This window comes from Leptosomus discolor, chromosome 5 (assembly GCF_034619465.1).
Source record: "Leptosomus discolor isolate bLepDis1 chromosome 5, bLepDis1.hap2, whole genome shotgun sequence".
Taxonomy (NCBI): Eukaryota; Metazoa; Chordata; class Aves; order Leptosomiformes; family Leptosomidae; genus Leptosomus; species Leptosomus discolor.
Window position 1 is genome coordinate 81,783,179 of NC_141395.1, and position 16,055 is coordinate 81,799,233.

The window sequence follows — 16,055 nt, forward strand, 5'->3', positions numbered from 1 at the left end:
ATTATTATATAAAGCAGATCCCATCTTTTAGAAAATTAACCTTTATAAAGTTGTTCCAGTTGTTAATTATTTTCACTGCTAAAATTTTGTACAATAGTCTGATTCTGCCTTGTTTTAGCTTCGAGACTTGCCATACATCGATATGCATAGGTGGGTGTGACTGTTATGTATAATTTTATTGTGTGCTGAAAATGTTGTTTTATAAAGCAAGTGACTTAAAGGCTATGTTTATGTTAAACCCACAAACTTCCAGTTAACAAAGTGAATAAATTGGTCTTTGAAGTCTCATGCTAAGAAGCATTTTTCCAAACCCTTAATAATTCTCCCAACAGTTTTTTGAGCTATGTGCAATTTATCTTAGACTAAGGACACTGTAGCTGAATACGATATTCTAAAAGCATTTACTCAAAAAGACAGAAAAAGTGTAACTTCTCATCTTGTACTTGATAACCCTGTGTTTATATATCCAAAAACCATACTACCCCTTTCAGGCATAGTGTTCCAGAGGGAGCTTTCTTCAGGGACTGTCTGCTATGATCCTCAGCTTTGTTTAAACGGCACAAGGTGCCTGTCTGCTTCCTGAATGTTAAAAACATGGAATAATTTACGTGAGCGAGAAGAGGACAGAAAAGGCCTTGACTCTGTGTAAGCGCTGCTCAGCAATAACTAACCCATCCCTGTGTTATCAACGCTGTTTTCAGCACAAACCCAAAACAGAGCCTCACACCAGCCACTATGAAGAACTCAATCCTAGCCAAAGCCAGTACAGAGTCCTAAGCCAAAAATTGTCTTGAAATCATTTATAAATGTTTATCAACACAATAATACATATGATTGTACAAGCTGTATAAGCAGGGAAACAGTGATGGTCAGAAAGATCCTCTGCGCTTGATCTCCTACGAGATCCCAAGGTTGTTGTAACTTCTTTTATTTCTAAGTGACACAATCTTACTCATTTTCGCACTGTTTCAATACGTAAAAATATTTTAGGCTTCCAATCTTGTCTTACATTCATATTTTAGACTGTAGAGAGAATTCTGAATTTTAGCAAGCAGTCAGTATATTTCAGGGCTCCTTTTTTAAGTTAACATCACGTTGCATTCTGTATGGATTTCTCCATCCGCCAGCGGACAAACAATTGTAGGATCAGACCCTAGATGGGCTACCAGGACCAGGAGAGTCACGTCTCTTTCAGAAATGTGAGGCAGAAGGAAAGTAGCTTGTCCATGCTTCTTTGGAGCTATTTGTCTGCAAGTTTCCTACAAATTTTAACCTGCCTAAATATAGTACTTTACTGTGCATAGTTGCAATTTATGGTATCAGACATTTACCAACCTTTAAATCTTTGTCTTGCCTTAGCTAACAATACTTACCTTTACACTGGGCAGAGAAATCATGTCACTCTTTTAATAGAAAGTTCCTTCATGAACAATATTCTCTTACTTCACCACACAAAAATGTAATTATTAAATGTGTGCCAAATATTTATATAGGATGAGGGCTGCCTGATATTTCCTGCCAATCTCCACAAAAAGACTTGTCTCAGCTCTGCAGTCCTTAGAAGGCCTTGTAGAAATTCTGTCAAAGATTTTGGCACTTTTCTGCTGATTTCCACATAACCATCTTTCTAGCATTTAGGGCTGAACATTGCCAAATTTTCCATGCAGTATTTTAAGCAACTTCCTCTTATTTCTCTTGGTGTATAAACCAGCTTTATTATTTTGGTCACTCATAAAATGAATCATGTTAGGAGAAAATTAAGTATCAGCAAGAAAACAAGAAAATAAAGGGCAACTTCTGCATTTTTCGTAACACAGTGAGAAACATGCATTTCAGCAGGTTCACAAGCTCTGCTGGAGTGTCAGGGACTAATGAAAGTTCCTCTACACCACCTGCTGAATTGAGTTAAATAGACAGTCTGATTAATTTTGCCATTTTAGCCAATGGCTTCAATTTCAGTTTTTCACAAAATAAAAGTTCCAACAAAGAAGGCAGCAGACCCCCCTGCTGAAGAAACGACCTGGATGGACAACCCCACTCCAGAAGTCTCCTACCTTTGGTATTAAAAGAGCTAGATACATAGCAATAAATTTTGAGTGTCTCCAGAAGTCATTTATCTTAGTATTAAATGAGCTAGGCATATAATGACTCCCTTGTGGTTGGGGTCATTTAGGTGCTTTTCAGTCTAATTACAAAATCTAATACTTTTCGAATACTGTGTTTTGAAAAACCAGAACCTGGATTAACCCCTAGGATGGCATATGTGCCAGGGAAGCGTTCAGATCAAGTGGCAGAACACTTCAAATCTGGTTTTAAAACATCCTCCATTCCTTCAAGGTGTGACCTGCATCCCAGGAGCTTCAGCTACTACAGTTTCTTACATCTAAGTTGCACGCACACGTGACTAATGTTGCAGATTAATAAAAACCAGGCTTTATACTCATTTGCTTTGCAAATTGCAGTACTTGTGATGGAAGAACATATTAGAGAACACGAGGAAGTGGAACAAAGCTGCATCAGAGGAAGTTCAGATGGGAGATTAGGAAAAGTTTCTTCACTGAGAGGGTGGTCAGTCACAGGCTCCCCAGGGAAGCAGTCACGGCACCAGGCCTGTCAGAGATCAAGGAGTGTCTGGACAACACTCTTTAAGTCACACAGTTCAGATGTCCCGCAAGGAGCAGGGAGTTGGACTCGATGATCCTTATGGGTCCCTTCCAACGTGAGATATCCTATGGCTCCGATTCTAAATGTGTATGTTTTTAAACAATAACCATTCTGGGTGGTTCGAACACAACGCCTGCCAGTTAATTATAAACAACACCCAACCTATATGCAACTGAAGTGTACTAAACCAAAAACCGACCGTCCCAACATTGCAATACTTCAAGGGACAGGCCTGGAAAACGGGAAAGGCAAGCAAAACCTCGTTTCTGCTATTCTGGAGGCTGGTGCAGGCTGGGGACACCTTTTGTTACTGGGAAGTCCTGTGGGCTTACAGGTGCCTTAATAACGGTCATAATACGAAGAGTTTGGGGAGGAGTTTCGCCAAGCGCCGGGGTCTGGGTGACAGCAGGTGTTCAACACCCTCCGCCCGCCCTAATTACCTCCCTCAGACCGCCGACCCCGGCCCTGAGGGGGCGCCGGAGGCCGCGCCGGCCCCCGCCCCCGCCCTGCGCCGCGCCTGCGCGGAGCCGCCCCCCGGTCGGCCGCCCTCCGCCCCGCCCTGCCGCCGGCGCGGGGCCATGGGCGGCAGCGGCTGAGGCGGCCCGGACGGAGCGGAGCGTGGGGCGGGGCGCGGCGGCGCCGCCGCTGGTGGCGGGAGCGGCCGCGGGGCGGTAACAGGGGTGCGGATTCCCCGGCTCGGTGAAACAGCCGCGGGAACGCGGCGCCGGGACTCCGCGGCGGGCGTTTCTAGCGGCCCGAGCGCCGCGCCCTTCCCCTGCCCCATGTCGGCGTGGCTCGGCCGGGCGGCGCTGCTGCTGGGGCGGTCGGGGGGCCCCGCCGTTACCGCCGCCGCACCCTCCTCCTGCCTGGGCTCGCTGCGTGGCCCGCCGCGCTGCTGCTGCCGCCGCCGCTTGGGCAGCCTGCGGAGCGGTGTCGAGGGGCTGCTCCTCCCGCGGGGGTCGTCGCCGCCGCCCGGGCGGGCGCTGGGCACCCACCCCAAGAAGGAGCCGATGGAGGCGCTGAACACGGCGCAGGGAGCCCGCGACTTCATCTACAGCCTGCACTCCACCGAGCGGAGCTGCCTGCTGCGGGAGCTGCACCGCTTCGAGTCCATCGCCATCGCCCAAGGTGAGCGGCGGCTCCCTCCGAGCCCGGCGCGGCGGCCCCAGGGCCGGCACCCGCCGCCCTCCCTCCGCGCTGAGGGCGGGGGGCGGCCCCGCAGCGGCAGGCGGGGATGGGGAGGGCCGGGCCGGTGCGGGGACTGAGCCCCGAAGTTTGGCGTTGGGAGTGGCGGGTCCTCCTGCCTTCGCCCGAGCGACTCCTTCGGGCGGCCGAGCAAGTAGGAAACTCCAGCAGGACGAGGCGTGGAGAGGCGTGTGCCGGCGCGTTTGAGCGTAATCAAGGTATAAGTGAGGCACCCAACCTGAGATTTAGTTTCCAGAAGCATCTGCAGCACCTTCAGAACTTAAAACGACCCACCGTGCCAAGTCCTCCGTGTGCTCATCATCTCACGAGGAGTTTTGGAGAGGTGTGGGTGGCCATTTTTCGGCACGGGAATAGAAAAACGTGTATCTCATAAAATCTCTTGACACTAGCACAGCAGTAAATTGATTTCAGACCTCTTAAGAGACCCTAGGCTGCTGCTACTCTGGGAGCTCAGCTCATTCATGAATTACACTTCCCTGCACACGGAGCTGCCTGCTTGCTGGCATTGCTTCTTGGAAGTGTTGGTTCTTAGGCGGGAAGGTGTGTATGTGCCGGGGGGGTTTAGGGGTGTACCTCTGAATATAGTGCTATGCAACATCAATTAAAATCATTCACGGTGATATTTTTCAGCTGATCCAACTGTTCTTGCCAACTTGACACTTTTCTTTAACAAATCAAAACATGACAAAACCGAATCCTCTTAATTACAACCTCGGTGCTTCTGGTTCTGATGCTTAGCTGTAATTTACGGTCCCTATTGCAACAGAGATGATAGAAGGTGCTGAGGAGATCAGCGTGCATTCGATCTAGGCCTCTTTGTGACTTTGATAGTAGTGTGCCCTTGGAAAGGGCATTTCTGTGCCTTATGTCTCTTCTGTACTGGAAGAAATCTCGTGGTGGGGAGAGAACAGGTCCAGGGGTCAGCCATAGGAATGCTGCTTTTGTGAAGAGACAGAACCTGTTCAGATACCTCTTTGGGTTTGTTTATAGCACACGTATAAACACGAGTGTTTCTAGTCAGAGCAAAAGTAGTTCAGTTAAGTGTTTTGTTTTAGGAGCAGTGCTGCTGTTTTGCAGAGCATGAATCATATGGATTTGTTTCCCAACATAGTGGGAAGTATGCTTTGAGCTGTGAGTTGATGCTAACTCTTGAATACTAACAACTAATACTCTTCTTAAATAAACCCTTCTGAAGGGTTCTTGCCACGAGGTTTTTGTGTGAGTTTCTATCTCGGCAGTTACTGCGCAGGTGAAACTGGGCTGCTAGCAGTGCTTCTGTGTACCGGGAGGATCATGTGGTGGATACCAAAATGAGACTTTAAAATGCATTGCGGTATAATGTCTCAAGGTTTATACAGAGATAATTCAACAGATGGTCCTATTTAATATCTTGTTACTCTTAAGTATAATATGAAAGTCTGTTTCTGTAAAATACTGTGACTTTCTGGTGATTCAGGGTTTAGAAGGCAGAGTAACAAAAGCATTTGTTTGAGTTTAGAGACTTTACTGCATGGGACCTTATTAGTAAACTGCAAATTTATTCCACTAGTGGAAACTGCAATTCACTTGTGCCTGAAACTGTGAGCATTAATCTTGCCGGAGAGATCGTTTCATCAAAACCTCAGTTGTGTGCTTCGTAGTCTCACAGATAAGGGCTGCATAAGGTGTTGTAGTGCCACCAGACCCTTGGTCCTTAGAGATAGAGTCTTGATCTGCCCAACTGGTAGCTTGATGAGACTTTTTTTCCAAAGTAACCTTTTCCTGTAGCCAGCTCCATTCATGTTTGGGTTTTTTACCAGACTGCAGCATGGTAACAGCTGTCAGCTTTTAACTCTAAGAAATTATATTTCTTCATGTGTTGTGGAAAAAGAAAAATCATAACCCAGAAGGGCTTCTAGTAAGTCTGTTGAATAAAAATTGGAGAAGAAAATGATCTCAAAACTATAGTGCTTACCTCGTGTACATTACCTGATAATTCTAGAGAGCTAATGTCATGTGAACAAGAGGGGAAACGTGGCACACAAATCACTCAGTGCTGGTGAAAGAGGAGCCCTCATCTCTTTAGATGCACCCACCGTAGCACTGGATCCTCTTTGGTGTGCACGTGTGTGAGCTGCTCTGGACTGAGGAAGGGAATGGTAGTGCCAGGAGTCCTTGGGTGGGATGGATTGCCCATAGCTGTTTTCTGTAGCGGGTTGGTACTGACAGAATTCAGATTTTAGGTGAGGAAAGACAGTGAATGCAGAGCTGGGCTCTTGAGGACTGTCGGATGTGTATTATCACTCTCAAAGCCAAGGCGTGCTAGAAGACAAAGTGGTGAGCAGGGCTGCACTGGAAAGAAATTGATATGATTTCTGTGCTAGAAGTTGATATTCTGTGCTTCACATGCTTTATTATGGTTAGATAATATTTCGTATGTTTACTCTTTCCTGCTGTTGAAGCGGTGACTGTGTAAGAATGATGTAACTAGGTACACTGGTTGTGACTGTGAGCAGCAGATGGGGGGTGAGATCTGTTTGTGCCCTGCTTTCCAAGTACTTTCTCCAATCTACTCGTATCACTTTTGATTTTTACAACTGGTGAGTTCAATCAAGATAAAGCGGTTTTGGCGATGTTGGGTTTCTTCTAGGTCTTCTCGTTCGGTGGCAGCATGCTGTAGCTACTAGTAGCTGATTCCTCAGATGAGGTCGCTAGTTTTAATCTTGTGTTGATTTCCAATGAAAGTGATCCAAATGCAGCCTTCAAATTCACTTGTCTACCTGCTGAGTACAAATTCCTGTGTCCTGTTTTGAGTTCAGAAAAATCACTCTTGCCTCAGTCATGAAATGCCTATGCAGTTTTGCTGCTGTGCTTAAGCTTGTTTTGTGCCTGTGATCTTTTCATACTTCTATATGGAAAGGGAGGTCTTAGTCCGTAAATCGGTCCTTATTGGGTTAAGTTTTGACCTTCTTCCTTCACTACCTCTTCTGTGCCCTAACAGACCCCATATCAGCTAGGGGAAGCTGTCAGCAATATGGGGAGACCTGGGCACATCAAGAACCAAATGGGGCCTGTTCCTCAGCCCATTCCCAGGCCTACCACCAGAAGGATGCAGTTCCATCAACTAATTGCCCTAGTGCGAAATATGACAGGACACACTATCTGTGGCCTCCGCTAATGGCAGAGGCTACAGGGAAACCCATCCTTTGCTGCGGCTGCTACGCTGAAGGACGGTCCTCAGGTAGGTGAGTCGTAGCTGTTGACCTGTAAGTTAGGTGAGTCTCTGAAGCGTTTTTGAAACTTGACACATCTGTTTGCGCTGGTCACAGAAGCAGTAGGTGGGGAGAGGTGTGTGAATATGTTCCTGCCATCACCTTGTCATCTGGGTGTTTGTGTCTGGACTCTCAGAGCTTCCAGATGCCGAGCACTAGCACTTGGTTTAAACAGTTTAGCTTATTAACAAACACTGAGGTTCTTCTGTTTGTTTTAGTGCATTGGTCAGAAGACAGAGCTCTATCTGTGAGCTTGTGAAAAAAGGATGGCTGTGAAGCTGGGAGCTTGAGTTGAAATTAATAGATGGATTTTGCATGGGAGAAGCTGGGGGGAAGGTTGTGAAAGTGAATCTTGATGGAATTGCTCTCAGAAGATATTTTGAGAACTGTCTGATTTTGGCTACAATCTGTATCTTACTATCTTAAAAGTTAGTCAAAACGTCACTAAGTTGCTCGTTTTGAGGACAGCTGCAAGACCTTCTTGCCTGGATTTAGTTTTCCTTCTTCATTAAAGTCTTTTTCTTTCTTTTTTTTTTTTTTTTTCCCCCTTTCCAGTCTTGGAAAGGTGAATAAGGTCTCACATTTTCCCAGGAAGCGTTTTGAAACAAAGTTTTTAAATTTTAGCTTGTGTTTCTTGTAAGCATGTCAGCCACACCTGATGGACGTAATGCATGCAGACTTAAATACAAATATTTTGTATTTTTCTTTCTCATGGTTACAGCGACACTGAAGTAGCAAGTAGGCCAATTACTTTTAAATGTAATGGATTGTGGAAGTGGTGCCCCATAATCAAGGCTTAGTTTTGTTGGCAACAGTCAAATCCTCCTTCCTGTTGCTTCTTTCTTGCATGGGGGAGATGAAAGTGTAAAAAATCTTGCTGGCAATGTGGATAATGATCTAATGCCTCTGACCTTCTATGGCAATTTTCCATTATAAAAGACTGGTGTTAGAACAAAGATGTAACTTCTTTCTTAAGGCGCTTATTTTCAGGTTTTCTACCATTAATTTCCAGCATATGATATGAAATGATTCATGAAAGCATTTCTAAGCAGTGCACCAATCCCAGTAACAAGGAGGAAAAATACTAAAAGGGTTGACTTGCTTAGGTAAGAAATACTAAACTTAACATGTCTGCTGCATCTTTATTTCTTCTAAGGGTACTGTTGTTTTTATCTGTGCTGGGTTGAAGTATTTTTGAGCCCAGATGTAACCATTTTCCATTAATAATACTAATAGGATGGCCTTGATAGAGAATCCATTATTTTCCCATCTTTTGTTGCAAAAATGGGAAAACAATTTGTTCTTCCCATCTTTGTGTAAATATATATTAAAATATATATAATATATATTTCTGTGTATGTGTAATACATAAGTATATAATTTTTAATATATAATGTATGTGCATTGAACACAATTCCTTGAAAGCACCAGGTTGCATTTTATATTTTAAATAGCAGGCTTTTGTGATGTGATCACTAAATAAAAGGTCTTCTGAAGTGTAATTGCTTGTTTCTCTGCCTGTTGAGGTTGTGTATTAACAAGAAAACATGAAAAAAGAAACCCGTAGCAATGCAGTCTTGATAGCTAGTTTTGCTGGTTTAATTTGCAGGTCTCGGAGAATGCAGTCTCTAGCTAGATTCTCTTTGAAGGCACTGGTATGTCATACCGTACATGGTTTAATAAATAATCTGTCCAAACTGGTGCATTCTGATAGAAAGATGTTCATGATTTCAAATTACTGCATCTTGCCTTTGTTTAAAAAAAAAAAAAAAGTTAATGCTGCAGGTAAAGGGCACCATCTCCATGTGCTCAGTAGGGCTGACAGCTGGGGCAAGATCTCCTTGTTGGAATTTGCAAGCTTTTAGCCATTGGTGGGTGAAATCTTACTTTGGTGTCAGAAGACACACCTTTGGCTTATGATCTGGTGTTAAATTTATGAACTGTCCAGTTTACTGGAATAGCTTAGGGAGTGTTTGAGCCGAGGTGCCTCTACTTCCACAACTTTAAAAAGAAAAGATAATTCAGAAGACTGCAAATGTCATCAAAGACAAATGGATTTTACTGAGGGTTTTAGACACTCCAAACGTGATCCTCTCTGGAAAAGATTCTCTTTGTTGCATGAGTCAGACACTTCTTGCTAATATGAACAAACCAGTTCATCTGCCATGGTGGTTTTGAACCACTGAGATTTTGGTACCTCTTTTTGTTAGAACTTAATCTGTGTTAAGTCAACAAAGCATAATTCTATCCTTCTGGAAGTACTTGCCTTGTTTGAAGAGTGATTTCACAGTGCAGGTGTGAGGTTTCTTGTGAGGATCGTGCAGCCTGCTGAGCTGGGAGAAGAGGGAATGAATGGTCTTGCTGGTGTGCTGTGGCAGGTACGACGGCACCTGATGGGGGACAGTTCTTGCTCCCCCTCCCCTCTACAGGCCCAGCCTATGCAAGTGAACTCAGGCCTGTGTGTAGGGAAAGATCATCTACCTCTCCCTTGCTGTGACCTAGGTCAAGAAATTGTTTTTTTAACTCTAGTGTTCGATTGCTATTCTAGGAAAAGGTCTTCTGGCAGACTGCTGGCAAGCGTCCGATTCACAAGCTTGAAGGGCCCTGTCAAGGTGGCAAAATGGCAAACAGTGGCCAGCCTGCCTGCGTGCAGCCCTTTGGGTGCTTGGGCCGTCGCAGCACCCGCCAGGGCTATTGCTGAGCTGACTGCTCAGTCAGAAATACTCAGTGGGGAAAAGAATATCATGTTTTGGGTGGAAACATGTGCTACTTCTCTTTTTGTTTCTGAAACTGTTTTTCACTGTCCCTGTCCTGTCCACGCCCTTGACCCCCCCACCCCCCTCCCCCCCCCAAAATGAATCATGGAGCCCTCTTATAAAGTCAGGTGCTGCATGGGCTATACTGATCATTTTCTTTAACATCGACAGATGAAACTGTTCTATTTGCAAATGGTGGTCATCTGTGTAATGCAAAGTGTTTTATTAAACAGGATAAAGTAAACTATTATGAAAGTCATCTTGCCCTAAATGTCAGTTAATGCCAATGTTGTAGCCATTTACTTTAAATTGATGCCATTTTGCTGGAGGGGGAAGAGTGAGAAGTATGAGTTACATCTTTTTCTAGTTGTTCTGACACTGTTTTTGTTAAGCATTGGTGAAGAGAGGGAGTGATCGTAAGCTGCATTCAGACCCTTAGCTGTCATGTGCTTCTGTATCTGGAATACTCAATGAGTAAAACTGCTGTGGCTTTCCCAGGCCTCGATGCTGAAGAGCAGGGCTCTGCCTTCTCCTCTCTTCAGGGAGCTGGGATGGAGCCTGCCTGGGGGAAGCTGGGTTCTCACTCTGCTGACAGCTCACAGCAGTTATGTAGATGTTGTGACCAGGGATAAGGCTGGCTGATCAAATGAACCGTGCAGCTACTCTGTCCAGTAACAGCTAGAGGTGGAAGTTCTACCTCCTTTTTGTCCCTAGATGGGATTCTCACTTATCATGAACTTTAGTTAATTTTTTTTGGATTCTCTTTTCTCACATCCTGTCTCAAGAATGTGGATGCCCATTGTCAGAAAAGACAAAGTGCATGGGAAGGTCTGGGCACAGCATGGGGATGCCTTAGTTAAGAGGTTCAGTACTTCTGAATTCCTATTGAGTGGTATGCCACATTCCCCAAGAAAGCTTTCAAAAGTGAAAGTGTAGTTAAAAACAAAACAAAACAACAAAAAAAACCCCAAAACACACAAAAAAAACAACCCAGAAAACCAACCAATCCTAAAACTCCAAAGCAAAAAACACATGAACAAAACCTTACTTCCAAAATGCACTCTTGGGCAGTAGAAGATCTCTTATTTCCATTGTTTATTCTGGCACTTACTGTGTTGCATTAGTCGATCAGACATTGCATGGCTTTATTGCGTTGCTCCTTCAAGTTTAAGCCTTATTTCAGCTGGATGCATATGATTCATTTGGACTTCCTTTTTTGAGTAACAACACAACTGCAAACATAGGTAGCTTGGGGAAGTTTAATTTTTCGTCATGTCATCTCAGTACACACATAGTATCTTGTGGAAATAGAAAAATTTTCATAAAATTTTAACTTTGAATAAATTTTGTAGTTCTCTTTTTCTGCTTTAAACCCTGTTTGAGAGGCTTATTCTGTTTGTGCTAATATGGATAGTATTTTGGGACAGGGCCATGTTTATATTGCTTAAGTGTTGAAGAGGCTGAAGTTTAACGTCATAAACAAGAACACTGGTGCTTGATCACTTGTTGTAAAACTGTCGTGAAACTGTTATCTGACAATGTCAAATGTCACTAACTGTCTACCGTTGAACTGGATTCAGCAAGGTACTGTTTTCTTAAATTTATCTTGGTTTTACTATTGTGGTCTGGTTTACTTCCATATTCTGAAATTTTACTTGCTCATGTAACTTAAAGCGGGTTCTAGTCTGAGTTCTCTGCTAATGCAGAAATTTTGCCATATGTTTTTGCAGAGGAGCCTGCAAACATTAAAGTGAAATCAGTGTAAGACCTAGAGAAATCCAATCACCTTGGTGTTTATGAAGGCTCTTTCCTTGCTGACAAATATTCCAGTATTGATTGGAAGATTTTAAGTAATGACTTATTGCTGTCTTCCTTTTGAAAACTCGTTGTAGCATCTAGATATCCTAAACCACTGGTACCACTTGAGCAGCCAGCGAAGGAGGTAGTATCGCCAGAGACGACCAGTGCTTTTGGTAGAGTAAAAAACAAAACCAAACAAAAATTGTGTTTGCTAAAGATGTGACATTGCATAAGGCCAGCAGGATGCTGCTTTGACAGACTTTCTGCTTGCTTGTTTTGATGCAATTGGCATGTATTGCTACAAGAAATAACAGTACACAGGTTTGTGTATTTATATTAATATAAAGCCTTCAGTCTGGAGAATTTCAGTGATCCCCATAGTACTTTGGGGACTTGCTCATAATGTGACTGAGGAAGTGTTTCAAGTCTGGATCTTATGGAAATTCCTAAGCTATACCTTAGTTTCTAGGTAATACTTGACCAGAGATTTCAGACTGTGAAACAGCTTCATTTACTTGAAGCAGCTCAGTGTCATCTACCTTATGGCTTTTCCTAGGAAAGTGCTGTGCATTAAATTACATAATCCAAACATAATGCAGAAATTATACCACTGTTAAAAAATACCATTTAGTTACTGCCTTTGCCCTTCCTTGCAATTAATGTTTTAGAAAAGGTAAAATAGAAGATTGCTCCAATTAAAATTTCTTCTCCATCTTTTTGCATGTGTTTGTGATGTGTATAAAATAGTTGTCATGCATGAACATCTTTTAAATTGCAAATTAAAAAAAAAATCTAAACCTTGAGCCATTGTTCTTCAACTGTATGGGTCTTGTAAAATAATACATTTTATAGTTATCAGGAGACACTTTCCTTTTAGCTATCTTGTCTGGTACAAGGGGCGCTTTTGATGTGAGTCTTTTTAGGGAAGATCACCTGAAATGTGACTTTTACTTACAATGCAACTTAAACCTTTCAGAGTGATAGAGTAGAAGCAATTAGATCTGCCTGTAATAGGCATGGATGAAACGGATCGTGTTTATTTTGTGAACAGAGAGGTACTGTTTCAGTGTATAGTTGAAATTAAAAGAAAATGAAGTCTACCGGTTTCTCTTAAGAAAGAAATTATTTAAAGCTTACTCATTCAACTGAAAACTCTTAGCTTTAGTCAGCCTTGTTTATTATTTAATCAGTCCAAATACGGAACTACAGAAGCAGCTGGTGTCTCTGGGAGAAAATCTTTCATAGAAAGAAAAAGTAAATGGAAAAATGAGATAAGTATATCATGCAAACAGAGTATTTAGGGAAGCTGTCATGGATCTCTCTGGTGTTTATTTTTTTTACAAGAAGCGGCTCATATTGGGGAAAGCTAGACTTGGGTGTGTGAGCTGTCTTGTGCCCCCCTCCTTTTTTTCTTTCTCAAATTAGCCTGGTGTTACTTCAAAAGCCTGAAGGCATACGTTCGTGTTTCTGTTTTGTTGCTGTGTGTGAGAACTTCTTTTATTATTGAACAAACCCCTTGGAATTTTTGAGATGTGACTAACCGGTGTCTGAAACAAAACCCTTGCTTCCTCTGAAACACGGTGAGCATTTTAAGACAAAGCCCACAAAATACCGTTTCTAACCCAGCAGAACACATATTTCACTCCAAACTATGGGACATAAAATCACAGCTGGTTTTTCTGATGTTCATTTACTTCAGATTCTTAAATATTTGTATGTTAATTATTAGTAAAATATCTACCCTAGCAGCCACAGTACATACTGATACTTGCCACTTGCTATACTACTTTTGCTGCGTCATTTGCCAGTTTCCATTTGTATGTGATAGGCTCATCATGCTCGTTGCTTTTTGGGTGTTCTTTGAGGTCTTTTTAAATTTAATTTTGACAAACTGGGATGCTTTAGCTTTTAGCAAATTCCAACAGATCATTTTTTAACTTACACATTCTGCCCTACTGCTTGTACCCAGAGATAAAGGCTTTCCTCAACATTCTTGCTAAATAAATATTTTGTAGCTTTTAGTATGTCAGATAGGAGCATAGGCATTTCCAGAATTAAAACTTGCCTTACTCTTTGGCAGTGATCCTGGTGAAAGGCTCCTGCATGACCTGGGGGAAGGACGCAGCTGTGAAAAATCTTTTTCATTTCAAAAAGAATGGAGAAGTTTGAGAGGAAAAGGCTTCTACAGTGAGGCCAACTTGAACTGAGAGGAGCCAGAGACATGAATTTCAGTGGTGGCCCAGGCTTGGGTTCCCAAAGTGCACTTCTCCGAGATAGTCTGGGGCCTGTTGGGTGGACACCAGCAGTTCTTCAGAACTTTCTGGGAAGCCTTCAGGCAGGGTTAGGAGGAGACACGATGTGTGATTCTTGTCCGTGCCACAGACAGAGGGCTGTCTGCTTTGGTATGTGTTAATGTTGCCACAAAGCTCTGGTATTTTCTTCAGGCCCAAATACTTGCTGTGAACCAACAGGTAATTGTTGCATTTTGACCTGCTGCATTTTTCTTTTAGATGTCATCTGTTTCTGGTTATTGTGCTGTTAAAATAACTTTAGTTCATGGCTTTCAATTATTTTCTCTTGATAGCTTTTGACTCTACGCAGTGATCCTTCCCTTGCTGCTGGCCAGTTTGCTGTAATTCATCTTGCACTAACAGTGTGAATCCTCAGTCTCCATTAGGATATTATCCCATCTTTCATAGCAATCTGAATGGGTGGAAATTGTGTTTCAGTGGCTTTACTGGGTTTCATGGAAGACTGGAGAGAAATGTGCGTGGAACAAACTGGTTTCTTTAGCCAGCTGCTCTTTTAAATACCATCGACTTGTATTTTCAGATTGCAAATATCCTTTCAATGCAGCTGTTTCTTTGCTTCATTAATTCCTGGCAACAGGCTGATTTGTATAAAGCACAAGTAAAGATGTGATGTTACAAATGTAAAATTAACTGGTTTGCTTAAGATGAAGAGATGTAAGAATTGGCTGCTGGATCCATGGCTATCTTGCTGAATAACGATTTTTGCCAGAGAAATTAGATGGGAGAGCAGCTTGAAATTCCCCCTGCCCCCAGTTTTCCTATTGCCTATTTATATTATTTCACGGACTAAAGTAAATAAAGCAAAGTAAATAGGTAGATGCAAAAATGTCAGTGCTGCTATAAATAGTAAGCCTGGTGACCTTTTCCTCTTGAAAATGTTGGACAGACTTCTTGTGATTCTGTGTCCCTCTCCCTGAACAGAAGGAACATAACGAAGGTGCCATTATGGTTCTGATACAGCACAAATGGCCCATGCCGAAGATGACTGCTTCCAGTAGGAAACAGATGTGACTTGTTTACTCATTTATTTGATTTAGCTTATCAGAAAGAAAAAAAGTCTTTGGATTTGTAATGTTTTTGCTGTTGGTTTACTTCTCTGGGTTGAAGAGAAGGAACCTATTGAATCAGCCTTGTTAGCATACTTATTTCAGGTTTTGTAGCTGGATGCTAATATGGCTGACCTTGTGTTAAAACCTCAGCTTGAAAAAAAACAAAACAAAACAAACAAATGCTCACTTTAATTATTCTTTCCCAGCCATGGAGGAAAAACTTTCAGAAGGCTTCCCTGCTGTGGGATAAGAGTGTGCACAGATGAGCTGACGTGTAGTAGGTGTGCCGTGCCTGCATGGGTGTGGGTTTACTGTTGGCCTCACCCGCCTTGTTGCAAAGGGAGTCCTGTTCTTCCCCACTGCCCTGAAAACCTCGGGGTGTGAAAGTCCAGTTTCTGCTTCCCATGCTGGCACTGCTGTGTTTCTCTGGGCCTGGCTGTGCCCCTGGCTGAGCAGAAGTGCTAGAATGAAGAAGCCCCAAATACACGATTGGGAAGAAAAGTATCGCATCGCCCCTTGGAGCAGCAGCACGACTTTAGATCACTTCGAGGTGCAGTTTTGTATTTGACCTAAGGTTCTGTCTTTTCTGTTTTCTCATGGGAAGTGCCATGAGGGGTTTTGTGCCTCAGGCAGGAGTTTGTTCTGGGATCCCTCTGTCACTAACAGCACACAGAGTGATGTGCACTAGTGAGCAATACTGTTTTGGTCTCCCAGGTTACTTTTTTAGTATTGTCAAGTACTTGTAATTACATTTAGGAGCATTTTTGACCTCCAGATTTGTCTTGTGGCTAGGTAGGGAGCTACCTCTCTTCTCCTTTCCTCTGGCTGTCTATCCAGGATTATTCCTCTTGGGATCAGTGGCTGCCCCCCCCCCCCCCCCCCCCGTATCACACAGCACTTGCTTCAGCACTGCAAAAGGTGGTGTCAGCCTGAATCCATCCCCTTCCTCACTGCTGGAGAAGAGGCTGTGTAAACATTGCCCAGGCTTTGGAGAAGCAGACGAGAATGAGGGAGTGA

The 16,055-nt window shown here is 43.2% G+C and overlaps 1 protein-coding gene across 2 annotated transcripts in view; it reads left to right on the forward strand.

Moving 5' to 3' along the window:
- Positions 1-3,446: 3,446 nt before the first annotated feature.
- The window catches only part of TMEM65 (transmembrane protein 65), a 30,395-nt gene continuing 17,786 nt past the window's right edge, over positions 3,447-16,055 (forward strand). The window contains exons 1-2 of one of the 2 annotated variants that reach the window (XM_086465172.1): positions 3,447-3,792; positions 6,851-7,090. In XM_086465172.1, the coding sequence (XP_086321298.1) occupies positions 3,447-3,792; positions 6,851-7,090 (586 nt within the window). The remainder of the gene's footprint in view (positions 3,793-6,850; positions 7,091-16,055) is intronic. The other variant, XM_086465173.1, reaches the window with a different exon arrangement.